This window comes from Triplophysa dalaica, chromosome 3 (genome assembly GCF_015846415.1).
Source record: "Triplophysa dalaica isolate WHDGS20190420 chromosome 3, ASM1584641v1, whole genome shotgun sequence".
NCBI lineage: Eukaryota > Metazoa > Chordata > Actinopteri > Cypriniformes > Nemacheilidae > Triplophysa > Triplophysa dalaica.
This window is the reverse complement of record NC_079544.1, coordinates 13355888-13379246: the sequence shown is the minus strand read 5'-3', so window position 1 is coordinate 13379246 and position 23359 is coordinate 13355888. Positions and strand designations below refer to the sequence as shown.

At 37.7% G+C, this 23359-nt stretch overlaps 1 protein-coding gene across 9 annotated transcripts in view; it reads right to left on the bottom strand.

Moving 5' to 3' along the window:
• The window catches only part of dlg1b (discs large MAGUK scaffold protein 1b), an 86702-nt gene extending 65411 nt beyond the window's left edge, over positions 1–21291 (bottom strand). For 6 of the 9 annotated variants that reach the window (XM_056744008.1, XM_056744010.1, XM_056744005.1 and 3 more), the window contains exons 1-3: positions 20635–21290; positions 20169–20300; positions 9218–9384 (exon numbers count right to left, since the gene is read on the bottom strand). In XM_056744008.1, the coding sequence (XP_056599986.1) occupies positions 9218–9384; positions 20169–20300; positions 20635–20653 (318 nt within the window). In that variant the 5' untranslated portion in view covers positions 20654–21290. Of the gene's footprint in view, positions 1–9217; positions 9385–20168; positions 20301–20634 lie in introns of all 9 variants that reach the window. The other 3 variants (XM_056744002.1, XM_056744004.1, XM_056744013.1) reach the window with 2 other exon arrangements.
• Positions 21292–23359: the final 2068 nt, after the last annotated feature.

Here is a 23359-nt window from a genome sequence, read left to right as displayed (position 1 = left end):
AAGATGATGCACAAGAAAACCTGCTTTGGCACTGCGAGAAGATCCGAAGCGTGCATAAGGAAAGCCATGGCGCAAATATTGAGTTTTCTTTGAAGTGCTTAAACAGACAAATGAAGTAGGTCAACATGCCCCTCTTGTCGAGTATCTTAACCAACATAGTAGGTTATGTCTTAAGTGAACGGACGAAACAGACGAACTTCACTTCAAACAAAGGGGTGTAACATTTGACAACATGGCTGCTCATGCGAGTATAATGTAAGCCTTTATTTTTTTATTTAAACAACAAATAATAATCTTGTTTATGTTAAATTTAATGTTGTCTTCAGTTTCTTGTCTAGAATACCTGAAGTGTTTATAAAAAGTAGCTACATTTTGCTAACGTAACACATTACTGATGCACGATAGAACAGAAACATACAAATACAAAAATGTTATTGTAACCATGGCCGTCTCTGGATGAAATCACAAACCAGGGGAAGCAGAACGCGCTCCGAGCCTCCGACCAATGCTGCGAACAGACCGGGTTGTCTGTTCGCGATCGCCCTACGATTGCCTGAATGGACAGAGGGAGAGATCCACACAATCACCAGGTTAAGCAAAACGCGCTACACCTTCCCCGGCCCTTTCGACCGCACACCGGAAACGGCGAATGGAGGGTGTGTGGTGAGCTGCTTTTGACGAAAAAGTTCTGGGTCACTTTTTCGGCTGTAATCCATGAAACTGATTGTGACAAGCAGAGCGGGACGAGGGCCGTGAGGGAACGGTAGCTGTGCGTTGCACCGGTTGCATCTTGGAAGTGTGTGATAAACATTGGGCATCTATGTAGGATCAGTGACGTATTATTATGATGCATGACAGTGTCATAATGGTGTCCCATGTCTTAGGGGAATGTTTTTAGCCCTTCCCATTGCCACTCTGTTTCAAGGGGCGATGGGTGGGTGAAGGGGTATAAAATAGAATTGGGAATGGGCATAAGAGCTCCACAAATATTAAATTTGCTAACATCATCTGTGGCTCTAGTCTATGATTCACTGATTTCTGTTTCCAGTATTTTTTTAAAGGTACAATCTGTAACCGCGTAAAAGGAACCACCAAAACTGCTAGAAATAGCAAAGGAGCTAAAAAGAACATCAAACTTCTCCATCAAATTTAACCAAAAGCATTTTCATCTGGGCGACTGTGATTGGTAACATTGGACACATTTTTTAAATCTTGATCTTAACTTAGAATCAAAGTTCATCTTGTTTTCAGGCTCAAGCAGATATTTTCCTGAAATGCACTTTCATTTAGGTTGTTACTATGGTACAGACTGTTGTGTACCAAAACAACAATACAAATTCTCGGTTTCAGCCAGTAATATCTACCCTCCATTCAGACCAAATTTACCGATAATCAAATTCTTGTTTCAATCACATTCTTATTCTTACATGGTGAGCAATAGATCACAGAACTAATCATGGACTTAATTGCAAATCTCCACCTCCATGGATGTCAGTCTGCGCTAGATCTGCAGTGGTGGGCAGATAAGTGAGCTGTGCCCATGAGGATCCCTTTGGGGAGTGTGAATTAAATGCACACAGCTCCCCCCTGTGGACTAAATCTATACTTCATGAACAGAATGCTATGGGTTTGGGATTTGCATATATCGTCAGACTATTACATAACATGCACTGAGCCCTTTACAGACAACACAGAGAGATTCTGAGTCACACAGGTTGAAAAGTGGTGCTAAAATTGTTTCTTTGTGGTCCTACTTCTAGAAACTGTGTGCAGCTCAAATGACCACACTGAGTCTTTATTTTGCATCATCTGCTGTCAATGAAATTTTAGTCATATAATGCAAGGAGAGGGAATCAAATTCATTCAAAAGTCTTGCCTAAATTGTCCTCACTAACAAAGCTGTATAAATATCAGAAGTGTCAACTGCTTCTCGAGGAAAAACAATGACGTTTTAAATTTGCAACACTGTCCTAAAGTAAGAATGAAACCTCCATGTGACTGATTCACAGGTAGTGGAGAGACAAAGCCCTACAATTACTATTCAGCTAACTGTGGTACGTGGCTGAAATCCCATGACAGATCTCACAATGACTCTGTTTGTGAGCAGATCTGAAAGCAGGGAAGATATTGCAGTGATCCCTGTGGAGGTGTCAGCATCTGCACTGCAAAGATCACATGAGACTCCTCATTCCAATCCACTCCACTCCCATGACATTTACAACAGCCCTCTGGTAAACAAAGCAAAGGAAAGCTGCACTTTTCTTATGTCCGATCAGACTAACACTGCATGTTGAATAGTTGAAACATGACAAGAACTCAGCAGGAATGACATCATGAGATCACGGGGAAATTGTTTGCTTAAGGAAAAATATCAGACAAGGATTAGATACACGAATACCATAATTCCACTTAAAATATTTTTATAGAATTTTGGGTTACACTTTATTTTACAGTGCCTGTGTTACAGTGTTACTATACATTTAAGTACGGAGTAATAGAAGTTATCTATATGTACTTAATATAGGCATAGGTTAGGATAAGGGTTTGGTTCATGGTCAGTTACATGTACTTATGCATAATTAGGTAATACTGAAGTAAATACATGTAACGTGTCACAAGGGCATCTGTTACCGAATTTTGTTTAGCATCTATTTGGTGAAAACCAAACCATCCCATATCACAGATTCTTTTAGAAGACTGATTCTTCAAAATGCCTATTGGGTGTCTTTGACAACATCATTTTAATATTCTTTATTTACAGTATGCGGTCATTTTTATCTTCAGCACTCCCATCCAACTGATGTAAATAAAAATGTTTTTAAGCACCTTTTAACACCTCAAACATTGTATTTCTGGTTTTGACCATCACATTTTCATTATATTTACTACAAACCAAAAGCAATACAGTCTCTATACATCTCTGAAACATCTGAACTAACACAATAAGTTGAAACACAAAGGTCAGTGTACTTTCATGACAGTTTGCTCCTTTGAATATTTACTCCCCCCACCTTTAACCTGGTTTGATCTTGTCAATAAATAAAAGAGTGAACTTTCAGAGCTGACCAGCAGGTTCTTGGCCTCAAACTCTTTACTTTAGATAAGACTTGATTGTTTTCTGAGCAACAAAATGCATAAGAAGAAAAATAAATCCTTCATCCCTATGTACATAATGACTTGGCAAGCAGGGACCTGAGAGACCTCAACTACATGGTACTGTTAAGAGCTTTGCATTCATATAAAAATTACATTCATGGTTGTTTGCAAAGCATTTAATATTAATGTTTTGAGACCGCTCAGGATATTATTACTCCAAAAAGTACAAACTTCGAGGTATAGTTTATTTTCTGCCTCAGAATCAATTCCTTGTAGCTCAGTGGTAAGAGCAAGGTTGTGGGTTCGATCCCAGGGGATTGCAAATACCTATGTAAAATGTATAGGATAAAGCAATGTAATGTCGCTTTGGATAAAAGCGTCTGCCAAAAGCATAAATGTAAATGTAAATATTTCTGAAGAACTACTCATAGTCTGGCAGATGAGATGTAATTTATTTGACTGAAGTGATTAGAGTAGACTCTAATGCCCAGAGGAGGAATGGTCTAGATCAGAGCCAATGAGTCAGTCATTTGTGTGGATGGAGATAATGTGTAGAATGACATTTGATTGAGGCTTTGTTATAGCAATTCTCAATGAGGCCTACTAAACAATATTCAAAGAGCTTATACACATGCTCAAATGAGTTGAATCACTTGTGTCTGTTTATTCCCCCGGGCTGGTCTAAGATTTTTACAGATCTTATACAGATTTCTTAGAGGTCTTTGGCACTGCTGAGATTACCGGGCCTGAGGATTTATGATAAATACCTTTTAGAATGTATATTGGCGACGAAGGTGAAGGGTAGGCGGTCATTTAACATAGTAAGTAAGCATTCAGATTATTATAATTGTACCTACAAGCCATTTGTGTGCCTTTGGATCTTTTTTCAAGAAACGTTGATGTATGCAGAAATAGTTTTCTTCCATCTTTGAGCCCCTGTTACTGCAAAGTCGATGTGCAGTCCAGATGGAAATCTATGTGTTTTGAACTGCAACTTTGACAAGCCTCAAGAAGGCAACAACCAGAGGAGACATAAGCATGGGCAGTCATGCATGCAGAAAACATGCAGTCACTGCGCACAATTGGAGCCCATGCCTTGTGACAGCCGTTACAACTCACAACCAGGCTCTCTGATCGAAGGGTGGGAGTATCAGGGTTCAGGGATTATGAAAAGGCAAAAAGAGATAACGTGAACTCCCACACAACTTTAAAAAAACCTTTGAGCAGAAGCAACACTTCTGACAACAGAGCCAGGTTAATTTTCAAAATGAGAATTCCTTGGTCACCAAGTACAGTACAATCTATGCATATTACTATCGATTAATAAAATGATTATTGCTGAGAACTTTACAGCACTATTTGGAGGTAAAGCATTAATACAGACTGCTGGAGCTGGACCACGCACTCTTTGCACTGCACTTTTCTCAATAGTCTCACTTTGTTAATATATCCATCAAGCTTATACCAAAAAAGTAGTTTATGCCATACCTGTGTGATCAGAATCTTTTGTAAGATTTTGTGTCAGAGCACAAAATCATACATGCAGTATAATATATCATGGCCAAATTTCCCGGCTGGAAATCACAAGGGTGACATGAAAATGTTTTATTGAAGCATAATTCAACACAATTTGCCAGATTATGTAAAACCGGGGGGGCACGGTGGCTTAGTGGTTAGCACGTTCGCCTCACACCTCCAGGGTTGGAGGTTCGATTCCCGCTTCCGACTTGTGTGTGTGGAGTTTGCATGTTCTCCCCGTGCCTCAGGGGTTTCCTCCGGGTACTCCGGTTTCCTCCCCTGGTCCAAAGACATGCATGGTAGGTTGATTGGCATCTCTGGAAAAATTGTCCGTAGGGTGTGAGTGCGTGAGTGAATGAGTGAGTGTGTGTGCCCTGCGATGGGTTGGCACTCCATCCAGGGTGTATCCTGCCTTGATGCCCAAAGACTCCTGAGATAGGCGCAGGCTCCCCGTGACCCGAGGTAGTTCGGATAAGCGGTAGAAAATGGATGGATGGATGGATGTAAAACCGGTTGCAGCCTTTCTTGAAAAAAATTGCCATTCAGCATTTTGTGTTCAGTACTCCATGAACAGATAATGAAATACTTTAATATGGAAATTTAAGATTCCTATAAATTCAGTGAGAATCCAGAGTGGAATGAAGTACTAAAATAAATATTGTGACATCACATCAGTGGTAATGTAATCAGTGGTTTCAAAAGGAACTCTCACAATATTGTGGTATGAGGGATTCTAGAAATAAAACTTGATATTTAGCTGATATTCTGCACTTATAAAGCAGATTCTGGACAATATAGCCTCAGTAGAGCCCAGGTGTCTGGCAGCATTTAAAATATGGAAATGATAGGGTTATTATCAATATATATATATATATATATATATATATATTAAAAAAACATTGCTTAACAAAATATTAATTCATTTGGAAGTTAAATAGATTCTGAGATGGTAAACCAATATGGGCGGAAGGGTCATGATTTTAACTACTTTAAACTTTAACTCAGTTTATTCTGATATAAACGAAAGTGTGTTAATCACTGTCTCAACAACGTTATTTATTGTATACAAGCTTAATGCAATAAGGCAAACTAAGAAAAAATGCCCTAACAGATGCGGAATATGCCACAGAGAATGCAAATAAATCATTGTGAATAAATGCGCTTATCTTAGTTGTTACAATATAAATGCAATCCATCCTGTCCTATCGCGACCTCGTGCCCCTCAGCATCTCAAAGCGCAGCTCTGAGCATCTCCCAATAATCAAAGTGAAAAAATCCGTGGCTCCCTAATACTCCTCATTATACGACGAAAAATTAAGACTATCTATCTGAATTTGTTCTCCATGTTGGCCATTTCGGTTCACAGAAAACAGAGAATTGCTTAAGACTGAGAGCATGCGCCATCACACCACAACTTAAGTTTACAAACACAACCATAATTTAACTTAAGTTTACACCGGGCAACACTTGCATCCTATTGCTTCGTTAACGCAAACAACGACTTATTGTCCGCAAGAATTGGATCTGTATCATCGAGATGGCTAAAATTGATTTCTTACAAAAGCATCATGCTTCAAAACAACCTTAACTTCATGACCTCTGTTGTGTTTATGCAGCACTAATGCAGAAAGGCGGGGGTCCGTTGAGGTTATTGGGTTCATCCCCAGGTGTCTGTGACATCTTTGACCGCTTGTCAGCATCAGATAACATCAAACGATATCAAATCTGCTATGTTACCTTAAGTTTTGCTGCCCATGCAGTGTGGTGAGCTTCAATACTCTTTAAAGTTTAATTTACTTGAAATTAATGGTAGTAAATTCCTGAACATTAACCATTAAGCAATTCATGCACAACTGAGCCACATCTTCCAAAAAAATGACACCGAAACAGATTTGAAAGTGACAACTCAAAATTCTCATGTCCAACAGAGAAACTGTTTTTGCAAATCTGAAGCATGATCCCAGCAAATGCAGTCCCACCATCAGTCACCTCACACACATTTTAACACTGAACAGACGGTGTAAAAGCAAGCTTAATATAGCTCATACTGTAGTGAATGGTAGATTTCTTTGAAATGCAGCGTAATAATAAATATTTGATGTGCACACTGCACAGTGATTAGCACTTCCCTTTAGAAGAAGGCTTTGTACTTGGGCACGCTGCAGTGGCATGGAGGTTTTCAAGGAAACGCGAACGGAAAAGCATCAAAGAAAAGCAAAACTAGAAATAAACATCTCTAATGCCTATCCACAATTAAATCAATTATCACAAAGCGATGACACAAACCTTTCAGCCTCTGAGAATCTTAAATGAACCAAATAAATGCAAACATTGAGTAACAAAATGAGTAACAATTTACACAATGAATCTGCCTGGTATCAAACATGCAAATAGACTTGAAGCTTTCCAGAACAGTTTTGTTTTATAAAACAATAATTGTGCTTATAATAGGAAACTTGAAACAAGCAAAAATACAAAATCTGCTGGTAGCTTACATATTTTTAACAGGAATGTTATCATATAGTCCTAGTGGGTTAAGACCATTAAATATTGGTGTTACCAAACTGGCATTTTCACAATTGGAAAAATCTTTGGTAATTATAACATATTTTTTCAAGTTGTAATACGAAAACCAATTATATATTCTTATCAGCAATATCAGGCTGATCACATTCACATAATTAGGCCTGTATAAAAGTGAGGCTGCTAAAACATCATTGAAATCATCATTGTAAAAATGCCACTCAGAAGCTGGTCACCAAAACCTGACAAATCTTATGATATTCCACTCATGATGCTGTGATCTAGGTCCACAGTAGACCCAAGACCCATGAGACATGCCCAAATGAATGGAGCACAATGACACAAGTCCCTTTATTCTTAGAACAAACCCAACTGACGAGGCATGGGGAATGAGCGGCCAGGACATGCGGCCATGGGGTATGCCCAACCCACCAGACCCGTGCCGGCCTTATACTTACTTGTTCCAGCTCAATTGAGGAAGATCTCGCTTTAGCGAGCACATGAAGAATTTCATTTAGGAGGGGAGAGTCCTGAAAGTGGCGATTATTAACACAGAAAGAAACAAAAGGGAAAAGAGAGAGGACATTGAAATATACAGCAGAGAGGACAGTTTGTTAAAATAAACCTACATTCCACTAAAAGCTTGAAGATGTGCAACTATTCATTTTTTGTTTATTTTATAACAACATATTAGAAAACAATGTCAAATAGAGCTGACGACAATTCGGAATTATACAGAATAAGTGATTTTTGCATTGATGTAACCAAGTCTCTAATAATTCAATTTTTCAGCCTGTGGCTAAGATTAGGGGGTGGTAAAGGTATTTTTAGTATCTTATAAATTCATTCTTAAGCCATAATAAACACTGTTCAAACTTAGTAAAATCAGGCTTAACTGGGTCTGGATTTGTTGGTCTAAAACCTGTTGTACTCCATTACTGTTGATAAGATACTGGTCACTCAGGGGGTCATTTCCACCATTATGCCGTTTATTCCTGGATGCAATGCTGCTTTGCTAAAATAAGATATAGTAATCTGTCCTTTTATAAATAAACAAATGTGACAGTCTATGTTGTCATGATATGTCTACACTGCAAGCTACACTTGAAAATCTGAGCAGATGCCCATCAAAATATAGTACCTTCCAATAAGGTAAAAAAGACCTATTCAGCTTTACAAAGGGGCAAAAATGTTTACAAACTTAAATCTAACTTGAATGAAACTGAATGTAGAATATTTGGAGCTACACTCAATTTCTAACGTGATATATAATAGGTTAAATTCAAAACTCTATACATTCAAGCATTTACCCTATCAATCACAGTTCTTCACTCTTCTAGTTTTTAAATGTGTTATCGAACGAAGTTCTTAAATGAAGATTGAATGAACACACATCGGGCAGCCATAGTCTGAAGGTCTCTGCGTGTTAGTGCCACATGGAGTAAAGACTCCTGTGTCGTATTTGTTCTCAGCATGTCATGCAAAGCCAGCCAGCCATAAATGCCCTCTCTCTGAATCCATGAGGATAGGATACAGAGTCTTTACAGATCGTTTCTGTGAATATAATGCATTAGCCTGCAATGACTTCAAGTATGCTATGCAAGATTACACTGAACTACAAGAAAGCAGCACAATGAGGCCTGTCTTGATAACATGCAGAGTAGGATATCGGTTTCTCAGAAGGCTTGACTAATGATTACACAGAGGGTGTGAAACACAAGCATATGTGCTTCATAGTGGAGACATAGTCATGATTCAATGACACTTTGGCGCACCTACTGAACAAATGCACTGCTTAAGAAATACCATTTCATTTAAGATTGCAATGTGTCCCCAATAAACAATGTGAAACACTTTCATTTCTTTTCCAAGCGAGATGTTTGCGAGTTGCTGAAAATGTTCAAGCAGGCATTGGACAGCATGATATCGTCTCGACACAAACAAAAAAAGTTTCTATAAAATTGTAATTTATATAAAATCAAACCATATACTGAGCACTGTTCACCAGTTATCTAATTCTGACAATAAGAAATGAGCTGGTCAGCTAGCCAAATCCACACACAGGTTGGGGCACTCTTACCTCTATGCTGGTGCTAAGACTGGGCAGGGTGTCTGAAGTCACAGTTGTGCTTGGAATGCTGGAGTAATCCCACAGGTTCACTGGAAGCATTGCATCGGGCACTTTGATAGATTCCCCACATCTCGGATTATTATCCAATAAGGTCACTTCATAAAATTCCTGGATATCTGTTAAAAGAGTAGGACAGACTTTCAAACGCAAATATTTCTGCAACATGCATGTCTGGGTGCAAAAAGCAAAAAATTACAGTGGCCTTTAAACATATGTAGAAACTTAAGCCCTTAAACATTTAGAATTAGATTAAAACGATTTAATTTAATACATAATTCTCATGTAAAAAAAGCAAATGTTGCAAGTGCGTTAAATCAACAGGTTCAATTTATAAACTAACCAGGGGTCAAGGGAATAATCAAGGAAATTATTTAGAAAACTCAAGTTCCAATGAATCCAAATATACTTAAAAAATGCAAGGCAATGAATATATAAAGGAAATATTAAATATAATTGAAATAAATCACAAATGTGATATGAATGCTCAAATATTCACACTTTACAGATGTAATGAAGGAGTATAAATGGCTATAAAAGTGAAAATCAGTTTAAAAATGATTAACAACAGCAAGGAGTAAACCAACGTTAGAGGTCACTGAAGCTTATAAAGGTTGTTCACAGCTGTTACAACAGGTCACAATTACATATGATACAGATGTCAACAAGCATTCTCTAATAAAACAACAGAAGGACCCCCCAAGAACTTTGTTTATACTTTTATTTATACTTTAACAAACAGAAAGCAAAACAAGCAAAATGCAGAGGAACAGTTTAAAATAATTTAGGGAAGCAGTCCTTTTCACAAGCAAAGGGGAAATGACAGTGTGTGCAGTGTTGTGGATGGCTATGCTGCTCAACATTTGGCCAAGAGAGAAAATAGCAGGGATATAAATCTTCTATGCATGGCAGAGATTGGGTAACAGGGCTGAAAATACACGCAGTATCACATGGAGCTCCACGGAAATGAAAATAAATATTTTTATAATGCACACTGGTGGGGGTGATTCCCACATCTCTGGTTTCCCTTTGAAAAACTGAGCCTAGTAAACCTCACACCTCATCTGAAAAATGATTGCAGGCTTGTTAGGGAACCGAGTCGGCATTTGTTCTTTGACCATTTATAATTTAGACCAAGCATTTTAAATTCCTAGGTCTGAAATGAGCTTCTAAGTCTTTAGAGAAGGCTTGAGGCTATCACAACAAATCTGACTGACCTCTCGGTCATGCAAATCCAAAACAAAACAAAAGAGAGAAACAAAGACTGAATCTATCTAGTGAACTACACAATGAAATTATTAACAAAAATACAATGGCCTGTTCAAATAGAGATGTTGCCGTTTTGGGAAAGCACTGTGTAATTGTGCCGTTTGAGGTTTCCTGGACTATAATCTGACATGTGCTTGTGGGAGGGAACAGTGGCTACCCCCCAAAAAACACTGGCCACCCCATTGGCCCACAACCAAAAATATTTTTTTTAAACATTAATAATTTTATTATTATTTTATTATTTAATCAACATGGAAATTGGCGTAGCACCATAAAAAATAAAATAAACTAGTTATGTACTGTAGAATACGAACTCAACCTCCTCATCTCCTTTACACCATGGCATAGCATGATAGCTCTGCTTTAAATTTAGCCTTTTCTTTAGATTACATGTTGATCAATCACTATACATTTTTCTTATTAAGTTAGGTTTACATGTAAAATAATGCAATATGATTATTACGATGATCCCTCTTGGAACTGTTGAATCTTAATTAGGGGTGTAACGGTTCTCTGTAAACAAAAATGAATCGAAAGGTTCTCCACCAACGGTTTGGCACGTGGTCCAACATGCTTGGACAGCGGCTCATCTTAAATCTGACGACGCATTTTTTAATATGGTTCGTTATAATTATTAATTATATTGCGTAAAACAGACTGATAAAGCTCAGCTAATGTATTTTTGTTGTTAGATACACATTTAATACCTAGAGCAAATCAAATAATGTAGACAAATTTCAATAGGATTGACGGATGCTGCAATAAGACCAGCCATTTATGCTATCATCACCCGGGTAATGCTGTTTAAACTAAAATTATTCAAGCCTTGCTAATTTAAACATTTAAGTGCAAGATGATGCACAAGAACTTTCTTGAGCGCTGTTAGAAGATCCGAAGTGCGCACAAGGAAAGTCTCAGACATTGCTCAAATATTGAGTTGTCTTTGAAGCGCTTAAACTGACAAATTCGCACATGAAGTAGGTCAACATGCCCCTTTTGTCGAGTATCTCAATCAACATAGTAGGTTATGTCTTAATTGAATGGACGAAACAGACAAAAACAACGCATGTGTACAGTATCAGTGTACTGGATATGTTTCATTCCTCTTGAAGCCACAGCAGCATATTCCTGCTGTCTGTTAAAAGTCAAGGAAATCACTCACTTCTTGTGACTTACTAGCTTCTGCAACTTCAGTAAGGATTCATCTTATTTAATTTGTACATATGCAATGTTATGTTTTATTTGATAACTTTAATCCATTTATACCTTAAAAGGTATATTATACAGTATCTTATTTTATTTTATTTTCTGCTTTGCTCTGTTGTTTTATTGGTGCTGTTACTTGTAGCTTGATTATTTGTTCTTATTTTTATTTGTCAGTAGTCACTTTTCCCTGAACATAGCACAAACCGAACCGAAACTGTGACACTGACCGTACCGTGGGTAATTTGAACTGTTACAACCCTTATCTTAATGTATATTTGCACTATGTTTGCACCATGTGTAATTTTTTGGGATATTTTACGTTTATTTTCGGCTTGTCTTTGTTTGCTGTTTTTTCGATGAAGATCTGGCAACACCGTCACTTTAGCGAAGGGCTTGTGAGAGCGGTTAGTCCAAAAATGGGCAAACTACGACTCGCGAGCCACATCCGGGCCCCCAAGCAATTTCATCCGGCCCGGGAGGCGTTTTTTAAATGTATTCAATAACATTGCATTCCAGTGAAAATTACTAATTTGATGTAATACAAAAAAAATCTGCAATGGAGCACACGTAGGTAAAAATGAAAAGAGAGGGAGAGATGCGCTATTGCGCTAGCTAGGTGGACAGGTTAAACCGCTGCGTTCGCGTCTTGTGTCTTTTGAAGCACAGAGGGGGGACGTGTGTTGTGAGCTTTGGTTTACTATAGCATGACATGGCAATCTCTATTATCAAAAGCGTGTGTCGAGACACTTCAGTCCTGAGCGCTGAGAAAGAGATACGGCTGTGATATATGGTTCTGCTGTTCTGCAATCGGTCACTATTGCTGTGAAATGCTATTAGAGAGACTGCTTTTACTTTCACTTATTATAAGCCTGACTTGTGAAATGGTTCCCGTCATAGTTCCTATAGTTCCCGTAGTGATACGGGTGAAATATGGCATGGCTCTAAGCCAATCAGATTCGAGAACCAGAATAATTGTAAATATGGCTCACAATGGATACAATATAGATTAATTTGAGATTTGCAATGCCAAATTTCTAACTCGCATTGTATTATTACAATGTTTTATTTCTAAAACTGAATATTACACATCTGATTTCTAGTATGTACATGTATAACCCATGAAATGCACAAAGGGTAGAGAGAGGTGCAGGAAAGTATTAATGGCGGTGGCATTTCTTTTTAAAATATAAAAGAGTTAGAACAGATCAGATATTTATATGCATTTTAAAAGCCATAAATTCAATATTGAGCAGAATTGAAAATTAACTGTCCCATTTCTCATGTGGCCCCTCGGGATTAATTGCACACTCCTGAATTAGAGGAATATTTGAAAACATGTCAAGAATAAAAACGATGTATACTGTAAATTATTATAGTATGTGTCTTATGACAGTCTTAAAATGTTTTGCCATTTTTTCAACACAAAAGTGTTCATTATACACAGGGAAGAAGGAATTGCATGCACATACACTACAAATTTCAGTTTGGAATTAAAATATGCGAAAAATATGCAGCCCTTAACTCCTTCGCCGCCAGCGAAGGAGTTCTTTTAAACAGTTCTTTTAACTGAATTTGCAGGGTAATTGGAGTTGAATTGTGTAGTTTTCTATTTGGCTCTATAATAAATAGTAATAACTGTATGCTCTCAGTATTAATGGCAATGCCAAAACTGTTGTCTACCATTACATTTAGGAATATGTTTTGTATTGTGGTTGGGGCGGCCACTGGGAGTGAATTCAGGAGTCTTAAAACATATTTTTAAAGGTATGTCACATCATCATTAAACACAACACTTGTGTCAGGACCTTAAAGATGTCAAAAAATAAGTAAAAAATAGATTGCCAATCAATGCATCTTATTGAAGCTATAGTTGGGTGGTTTTAATGATAAAATGTAATTTCTGAAATCCTGAATCATCATGACTCAGACATTTAAAATGCATCATATAAAAGTATGCATTCACACATTGTCCACTACACCAGGATAGATTTAATTTTAATAAGAATATTTCATAACATCATTTTTAAATCTCATTGAAGTGCATAAAAAAAGCAGACGGGCAAAAAATATGTGTAACTCTCAGCAAATCTCTCATATACCGCTATGCTGATTTTTAATATTCTTAAAAAAAACTTTGTGTAGACTATCCTGGTATAAAACCAAAGAACAAACATAGTAAAGCAGACATGATCTTAAAATGAAAAGAGTGCTCTTTCATGCAATTTAATACACTAGTCAGACTATAGGTTTTCTACATCAGGCCTTTGACTTCAAAATCACGTTCCATCAGATTAAACAGTGCGGACAACAGCATGCCTGCCTACAAGCTTTTGGTCAGTCAGGATAAAAAAATACATACGATGAAGAAAAGTAATAACCAGCGAGGCAGCTTTGTGAGTTCAATCTTTAATCCGGTCTCTAGAGCAAATCAGTGTGACATTAGATGAGGTTATGATTCAGGCAAACTATTAATGAGTACACATCAGGCAGCAGCCTCTTGGTGGCTACAAAGAGTTTTAGTCATTATTTGAGAATCAGTTTATAATAGGATAATACTGAATGCACTTCATTGACTGTGATAGAAATGGTATCAAGGCGTGCTGTTAATTTACGTCAGTGCAGTGACTCGATCTTTTGTGTCACTCAGTACACAATGTGATGTGCATGATAAAACTGAAACTCAAACACTTCTAATCTCCGGCTATTTTAGTAATACTACCACGACACATCAAGGCAGTTGTTAAAACAAATGGTCTCGCTGGCGTCACATTACAAAATGTTTATAATATCATAATAGCCCCAAGGTGTCAGATATACAGTCTAAATAGGTACACATCATAAAATGCAATATGCAGAAACTAAATGTATTTTTAGAATTAGGTTTAAAATATTCATTAAATCTTCATCCTGCCTAGAAGAAAGCTAAACGATGGCTTCAGTCACAAATCACTTAAAGGGATAGGCCTTGTTTACCTATAAAAATCAAATTTTGTTCCAAAAACATCTTTATCACACAATGAAAGTGGAAGAGAACTTGTAATGGCAAGGAGCAGAAAAAGGCTGCACTATATTTATTTCAAGTGTTCTCAAATCAGAAGACATAACATATCGCAAAGCTGTACATTTTTAATTGCATGCTTTTATTTTGTCATTTTATTGCATCCATTTCCACTTTCACTGCATGAGGACTGCTCAGACAATCATTTAACTAAGAACAAGAAAAAATACTACGAGGTTTCAGTTTTAAATATTGGGTTAACAGTAGGTGTCTTTACAATTTATTTTACAATAAAACCATAAAGACCACCTGAAAATTTGCTAGGTCAAAAAATTAAAACAAATAATACATCAATCATTAAAAAACAAGCAATATGATAAGATAAAGACAAATCATCCTTGCAGAAGATTTTATTAATCATTAATTATTAACTAACCAAACATATTCTTGCACCTCAAGTAACCAATGTCAGACACAACTAAATCAAAATAAAATAATCAAAAAAAGTGAAAGACCTTTGACTGGAATTATTCTCCTTAAATTTGTGATATTCAAAGATCATCCGAGACAAATCCTTCCCACCGAGACAGTCAAAACAGATCCGTAACTATCAGCCAATTCCCAGGTTTCTCCGAGTCTCACATTCACTCTTCTCCCTCAGGAATGAGGTCTGTGGTAAAGCAGTCTCTAAACAGAGTGCTGTATTGATATCTGATTAACAGACCTCCATAGCCACAGGATAACATTTCTGCATTGCACAGTGCCTGTCACTTCTCTTTACCTCAAAAACATGTCTTCATTATCTGATGGGTCTCTTACACACTTTTGACTCAACTTTAGAGATTGCAGTCATTTACAAAACAACAATCAGCCGAATGATGAAATCATTAATACAAAAAAGATTATAGCTTGTTTTATCTTTTTGTGTGGCTGGCCTGCCGCTCATCCAAGCTGGTTGAGTGATTACAATGTGATTTAGGGGAAGCTTCCTATCTATTTGAAGAAATGGTTTCTAAATATTCAGTTCCAAGCAGGACTGCAAAAAAGAAAGATTAGGAGGATACCAGCCTGAAGATATCAAATTCACCACTCTACTCTTTATTAAGCACTAAGAGCTTATAAAAGAAGGTCCTTCTGTGTGTGAACTGAGACCTTGCTATTATCTACTTTAGATAATGTGATTTAAACTTTCAACCCCAACTCAGAGTCTCATTTTCGACTGGAAACTCCTGAAGCGGGAATTCTGTCAAGAGTAAACCTTGTGGCCCACATTCTCATGCAGGAGACCTGCACTGCTCTGGTTAACTCTTGTTCCCTGGTATCCTGGGAGGGATCTTAAGGCTCTAATCATTGAGAGACACGCACTGAGTCTGCAGTTACTGCTCTCCGAGAGAAACCACCGTAAATCATCAGCCAAAGGATTAGAACTGGGGTAATCATGTCAACAGACGGATTACATTTGTCAATGTAATTTGATTTTACAACTGTCTGACTGTCTGTCTGTATGTTTAAAAAAAAAAAATTGTTGTTGTTCATTCTCTCCTTTGCTTACTCCAGATTTGATCCTCCTAGTAGCATGGCCTTGTAAACTAACAGTACTGTTTAGCATGTTGACAAAATGTTTATATGCTCTCCTACTTGTAAGTCACTTTGGATAAAAGCGTCTGCCAAATGAATAAATGTAAATGTATATTTTGTTTGTCCTTTAGAATGCATATCTGAGGAAGTCAAATTGGAAACCGTCATGCCAATGCTTTTATCACTTCAAAGGAGAACATGTGTGCATGCAGGACACAAAAGTAGATGGATTTCTGGACACAAGTTTGAAAGCACGATTGAAATGGTAAGAGCGTGTACTCCTTCACATGCATGATGTATGAACTTATCCAGCAATGTGGAGCACAACGATTCATTACAGCAGCTTAGAATAAGATGGCTTTCTAAGATACAGAACACTGAACAGAAAGAACAGAAACTGCTGAGACACACTCATAACAATACTCTGTAGAGCTTCAGCCTGGACAATGAGAGCAAATATGACATGTGGTCTTGTGACAACCAATTAAGGTGTTTGTAATATTTCTCCCAGACCACCAAGAATCTGCAAAAGGATTAGTAAAGGGCGCATGTCTCTAGGACTTAGTTTAGAGACTTTAGCCCTATTCGGGAGGTAATTGCTTCTCATGAGGACGTCTATAAAAATAATTCTGCATGGCTCCTCTGTGATAAAACTCATGTGTTCTGACAGAAATAAATTCACAGTGGCGGTTTTATTTTGTAATCTTACGAAACTTGAAAATGCACTACTCACTTGCTTAGTCACATGACAATTTGAACGTATATAATAATTATAATGTAATAAAATCGATATTTTAAAATGCCAATTTCTAAGGTTTTGATGTTTTTTGTTGTCTTCTTTCTGTTCTTATCCTCTCCCACTCTGTGTAGTGAAGCAGCGATCCTGATCTATCGGTCAAGTTAGATAGAACTTATGTGAACTTGTGTTTGTGTGTGAATATCTTCGCGATCACTTTAACAGCCAAAACTTATCATTCAGACACATATGATGTCATTCGAAGCTGTAAAGAGTTTACATTTATTTGTGTAGATCCACGTTAACCACACAACATTGTGCACTTTTTGCCTTCTCTCTGAAGCACTTCAGGTGCGCGTGTGATGTGACGTTATGTGAGTCATGTTGTGCTGTTTATGCTGCCATTTTTTAATGCTTCAGACACTGTAATCTATGAACCATCTGAAGAGTAACACTATACGGTGCTTTTAAGTGGTCAGAATGGATTTACAAACGGGTATTTTGGATTTAACACCGGTTATAAACTCAGGAGATGTGGATTCGGACAACAATTAAATAACCACACAACCTTGGATTTCCGGCTGGGGATTTTTCTACAGGCCGTGGGAGAAAAAAACACAGACATTCTGGATTAGGATGGCAATAAAATCACCAATGGACTCCTGTAAATGGTGAAAATATCTTACGTTCCTATGAGAAACAATTACCGTCTGAATAAGGCTTTATTGGGGTTTCAATCTGAATTCTACAAGATGCAAGACAACTCAGCATCTAAATAGAGAATCTGCTAACTGTTTGACCTTTTCTGTGCTAATATTTGAGGAAAGATTATCCATATCTGAATAAAGCCGCGGGCATACTTGACTTTCCGCGTCCGTGTCCGTCTTGCGCACAAACCGACACAGTTTGTGACGGTTTGTCTAAAGTTCAACACATGCGAAAAACTGCCAAAAAACGGGCTGCATCCGGACGGGGAGTGCGGACACCAGCGGACCCTTCTGATGACGAAAATTGCATCATGCGGATGGACGGACAATACTTCCACCTTAAGTGACAGCTCCGTTTGAGAATACTTACTGTGAGGTGAAAGCGAGATAACATAAGCCAAAGATAAATTTCAATGCTTTTTATATGGAAAGTACAAGATTAAGTTATAAGAGGGAGCCTCCAAACCTTTAGGGTCAAAAACATGGAGTCACTGGCACACCGCCAGTCAACCCCAGAGAAACTCAAACAGGCTGTTCAACATTCCTTGTGGTTGCCTAGTTTGTTAACGGCAGACCTGAGAGAACTAAGAAACACTGTACTGCTGTTTCTCACCATAAACTGCTAGAAATAAATGTATGTACAACCAGAAATCCAAAATTAAGTAATAGTTACACCGTATAAAAATCCTTTAAAGTACAAATTGTAGAAACAACACAGTAAAAATCATTGGGTTATTTTTAACCCAATCGAGTGGGTCATTTTATTTGGTTATTTTTCCAGCGTTAGGTAGTTTTTGTCTAACCCAGTTCGATGGGTTACAGGTTGGGTCATTTTATCGGGTTATTTTCCTCAGCCTTTTTGTGTAACCCAGTTCGCTGGGTTATAGGCTGGGTCATTTTCACTGACAGTTGACGCACACCTGACGTGGGAGATTTAAATCGTCTCAGGAAAGAGCAGCTTACAACTATGACAAATTGTTATATTTATTAGGAGAAATTAGTTTTTTATCAATATTTTTACCTATCATCTATCGTTGTGCATGAAAATTTGATCATTTGAATTGAATTTCGTTATTAAAAGTAATGCGAGCTTCGTCAGCTTTTGGTTTGCTGGTCTGTAATAGTCTAAACAGTTATACGAGTCGAAGTTATATTACGATGAAAAGATTTCCTATATTCGAAATTCAACGCTTTCATCTGAAATGTGACCTACATCTGAGTTATTTTTACTGTTTATTTATTATAACATTATTTGTTAGTCAAAAATTTGACGCAAGTGTGACACGTTATAAAAAGCTGCCCGAAGTCATTGAAACCAACCGTGCCATCATATGCAGTTAGATTTATCTTTAAAAGGGTTTAAATTATGTTCAATGTGTTTCTCTTGTTTAACAGGCGTGATTCAAAATTGCAGGTGGTCCAGTGTTTAGTACGGTAACGTATATGCCTCATTGGGAGATCCGAGTTTGAAACCCGTCACGTGGAGTGGACATTGTTCAATACTTGAATTTAAATGGGGCTGGAATGGTTGTTTCTTGTGTTACATTTTTGTGTAACGTTACTCTTGAAATAAACATATTGTTATGTTATTTTTCAAGGATTTGTAGTCAGAAACTTTACTGAATTTATGTTGCCTTATTAGTTAATATTTGTCATTAAAATACACTTTTTAAAACATTTATTGTACTTTTAAACATACTAATTGTCCTTGAAATAAATTATCTTAATTTGAATACAATTTGTTTTTGTTAATAAAGAAAATGACATGAATACAAAAACTGTTGGATAATTTTGACTCAACTGGCTGAGTAGAAAACATTACCCAATTTATTGGGTTGAAACAACCCACAGTAGGGAAGGTGCAACACCAACCCATAGTTGGGTAACTTTTAACCCAGCTGCCTTTCAACCCAATTCAATGGGTTAAAATAATCAACAGTTGGGAAGGTGCTATACCAATCCATAGTTGGGTTGATTGTTGGGTTATATGTAACCCAACATAATTTAGTGTGAAGTTAGCTTTTGTATTGAGGTCAACTGTATGTCAGTAAGTTCTCACTTAACTGAAAACTGTGGCCATTCTTATTAAATGACAGGATGGTTCAAGTAACACATAGCTCTCGATTGGCTTTTACAACTAAACACCTCAGTGCAATTACAAGCCACCACCAAACTCCTGGAGGGAAAGTTATGTTCCCAATTATGGCAGTTCATACAGACCTCAAAACTTTTAGTTTAGTTAAGTTTAGTGTTGTAAATACAACGTTTCCTGATACAAAACCATAAACCAAATCGATAGAGACATGACATCAGAGTGACTAAGTATATGAAGTGCTACCATGAAGAGCTGGTGATACCAATTGCAGCATGACACAGTACTTTCACTTTGAGTAGGTAAGATTACTGTACCTATGAGGGCCTGGAAGAGGTTACTCTGGAAGATGTCAATGACTCTCTGGATGGAGCTTCTCAGTTGTCTGTCTTCAGTGTTACCTAGTTTGGACCGGTATTCCTCCAGCAGTAACAGAGCCCGCTGTGCATCTATACAAAACACACATCAAAGTCGTCGTGAGTTTCATACTGCAGCAAGCATAACGTCAAATGTCGTATGACAGCACACGACGCTTTTTTCTCCATTCAGCATCTCTAGATAACCAGGAAGGTGAATAACACATACTTATATTTTTCATACTTCGACAAGTCTTGTTTTGAAAATCCTGAAAGAAGCGTCTAACGAACAACAAAGTCGCACTAACTTATTACATAAACTACATCTGCAGTTAACACGGTTGAATAAGTTTAAATAAGAGTTTTGTTGATAATGTCCTAATGAGTTTGAATGAGTTTTGCTGAGTTCTTTAAATATCATTCTTACCTTTCTTCCTGACTGGCATGTTTCGGTTGGGCTCGTGCACAATAACCGGTCCCGCGGAGCTCGCAAACCCACAACACACTCGATAATAAAGCACTCCTAACGTTAACGTTACCTCCGCACGAGTCCTTCCAAAGTATAAAAGAGGGGTCACTTGGACGCAGTTGGCATGAAACTCAAATATCTACCCGGTAATCAACAGGATAGTCCGGGTTGATATGAAAACAAGCCGTTGGATTGTGTGAGTCGAGCGCAAGCTGCTGCACTTCTTCAAGCTGACAGTCGCGCGACACCAGAGTACTGAACTGTACTCCGCTGACAGCCCTGCGCTGCCATTCAGAAGACACACAGACGCCGAGATTCAGCCTCCGCGCCTGCGGGGGAAAGACTGCACAAACGCCGCCGCCGCCAGTTGCAGGGGGGCTTTCAAAAAACTCCTCAAACTGCAAATATACACCTCACTGGCAATCGCTTGCACGGGCTCTGCGTAAACACAGGCGATTCAAATCAACGCGTCCGCAGTTCATTGTTCTCCCTCTTCGGAGGAACGGAGATTGTTTTCCTAAACGTCAAACTTCTTGCGTTATCTCCTCCTCTTTTTTCTTCCTATGTGTCAGAAATTCCAAACTTTCCTCCAAAATGGCGTCCCAGGGTTGGAAGAATGTCACGTGGTTCCAGACCCTACCCTTGACCGCCCAATCATGGAACCGAGCTACCTTTCAGCTCAGGGTTGGGAAGGTGAGACTTGACACTTCCTTAAAGGAGACTCGCTTGTTCTAGTAGGCAGGTGGTATAAAACGGGTCCTTACCAGGATATAGGCATTAGTCGTAAAATAATTAAAGGGGTTGATAAACGTATTGCTTCATTCTGGTCAAGTCTTTCCCATGCGTTCAGTGCAATTGAAGTGTGAATACACAAGATCTGATTACCAAACCACTCCACTGCCAAGAAGTTCGCTTTTCACCTAGAAGCTCAACTGAGGGAGCATTATGTAAAGCTATGCAGAACCTGATCCTGGGTGCTGAACGATGTTGTCTGTGTTAATCCAGAGGTTTAATGTTCAACCTTATAGGATATTTCTATTTTAGAATATGCAGACGTGTGATATTGAAACACAGATTTTGGTCTTAATTTATGCCGGTGTTGTATTTGGATGAAATGTATAATTAGGTGCTAAATTTATAAATAGTTTTTTGCACTAAAATCAAAAAAGAATTGTCTGCACAGGGCAACGGCATATAATAGCTGTAATAGTAATAAGTTAGACGGAGGTACTATAAATTATACAGTAAATTATTAACTATTGCAAAAATGTAAGACTGGGAAATAACATGAACAACACATAAACATGAATAAAATAAACAAAATTACTCTTCCAATATTAATTTCATAGTTTACCCAAATTAAACTTCTTTCATCGTTTACTGAGCCTGACTTTCTTTTTTCTGCAGAATGCAAATAAATATTCTTCAAAAAATGTATAACCAAACAACATTGACCCCCATTGCCCCCTTTGGTCCATAGTTTGAACAAAAAACCACTGAGATATTTTTTTGATATATTTTGTGTTCCACGGAAAATGAAAGAGTCATATACAGAATTTGAGTTTTTGTGTTCTATCCCTTTTCCGTACCAGAAAGTTTACACCCCAACGTCAATGGATCATCTGTACACAGAACATGTCAAATAAAAGATAACATGAATTGACACAAACAACCAAAGCGGTGGCCCAGATTAGAAAGTCGTCATGGTAAAAGCGGATTTTATTTTTAGATGATCATGTTTTATGAATGACCCTCTCTGATCTCGTAGAGGCAACCTCCTCTTCAACACAGCAAACACAAGCAGTCAGGTTTGCATTGCATCACTGGATTGGCGAATGTGTATTTATGTTTTGATGTTGGTCTTGTATAGTGACCTTTGTTCACACGTATACGTTCAATATTGGCGATGAACATAGACATTTCCCCTTTGTAGAGTTGGGTTTCTGGCAGTTAGATTGTTGGTGTCTTATTTAATACGTTGTTGGTTCAAATTCCTTGTGTTTTATATAAATGAACTCTGTGGATGTAATCAACATGTTTTAATATTTGCAACTGGACACACTATCTATGACAGAATGTGGATTTGTAAGTAATATAACATTGGCTCTTCCCAGCACATGTCCATCCCGTCTGGCTCTCTCATATTGCACAGTGATTATAGCAGATGTTTTGCTTTCATCTCTGGACAAATTGCTCACAATTAATCTTGGCATAAATCAGTATTTTGGCAGCAGCGTTGGTGAGCAGTGACATGAAATTTTGTCAACAACAAGGGACATGAAATGAAAACGGTTCAGGGACATTGTTATTAGAAGTGAGATTTCAAAGGGAGCAGCAGTTCCTCTGCGAACACAAACGGTGTTAACTGTTTAATTTGAATGTTTTTGGTTCATGATGATGATAATTTGCGGATGCTGTATTGAAATCATGATTGCCAATATTGCCCAACTTATTAGCATCAATCCTTTTTATATTATGGTAATCGTACGGCAGCGTGGTATGTAATTTAAATTTATTCTGATAATGTGATGATGGCCTATTAAACAAATCCCAGCCTGTAAACACAATAAATCTTTGGCGTAATGTCAGCGGCCTGTCAGGATGCCAGAACATGATCGATCCTGAGTAAGAGCTTGTCTACCGTACGTGCAGCATCTTAGCGGTCCCTCCTTAATGTGAGTAA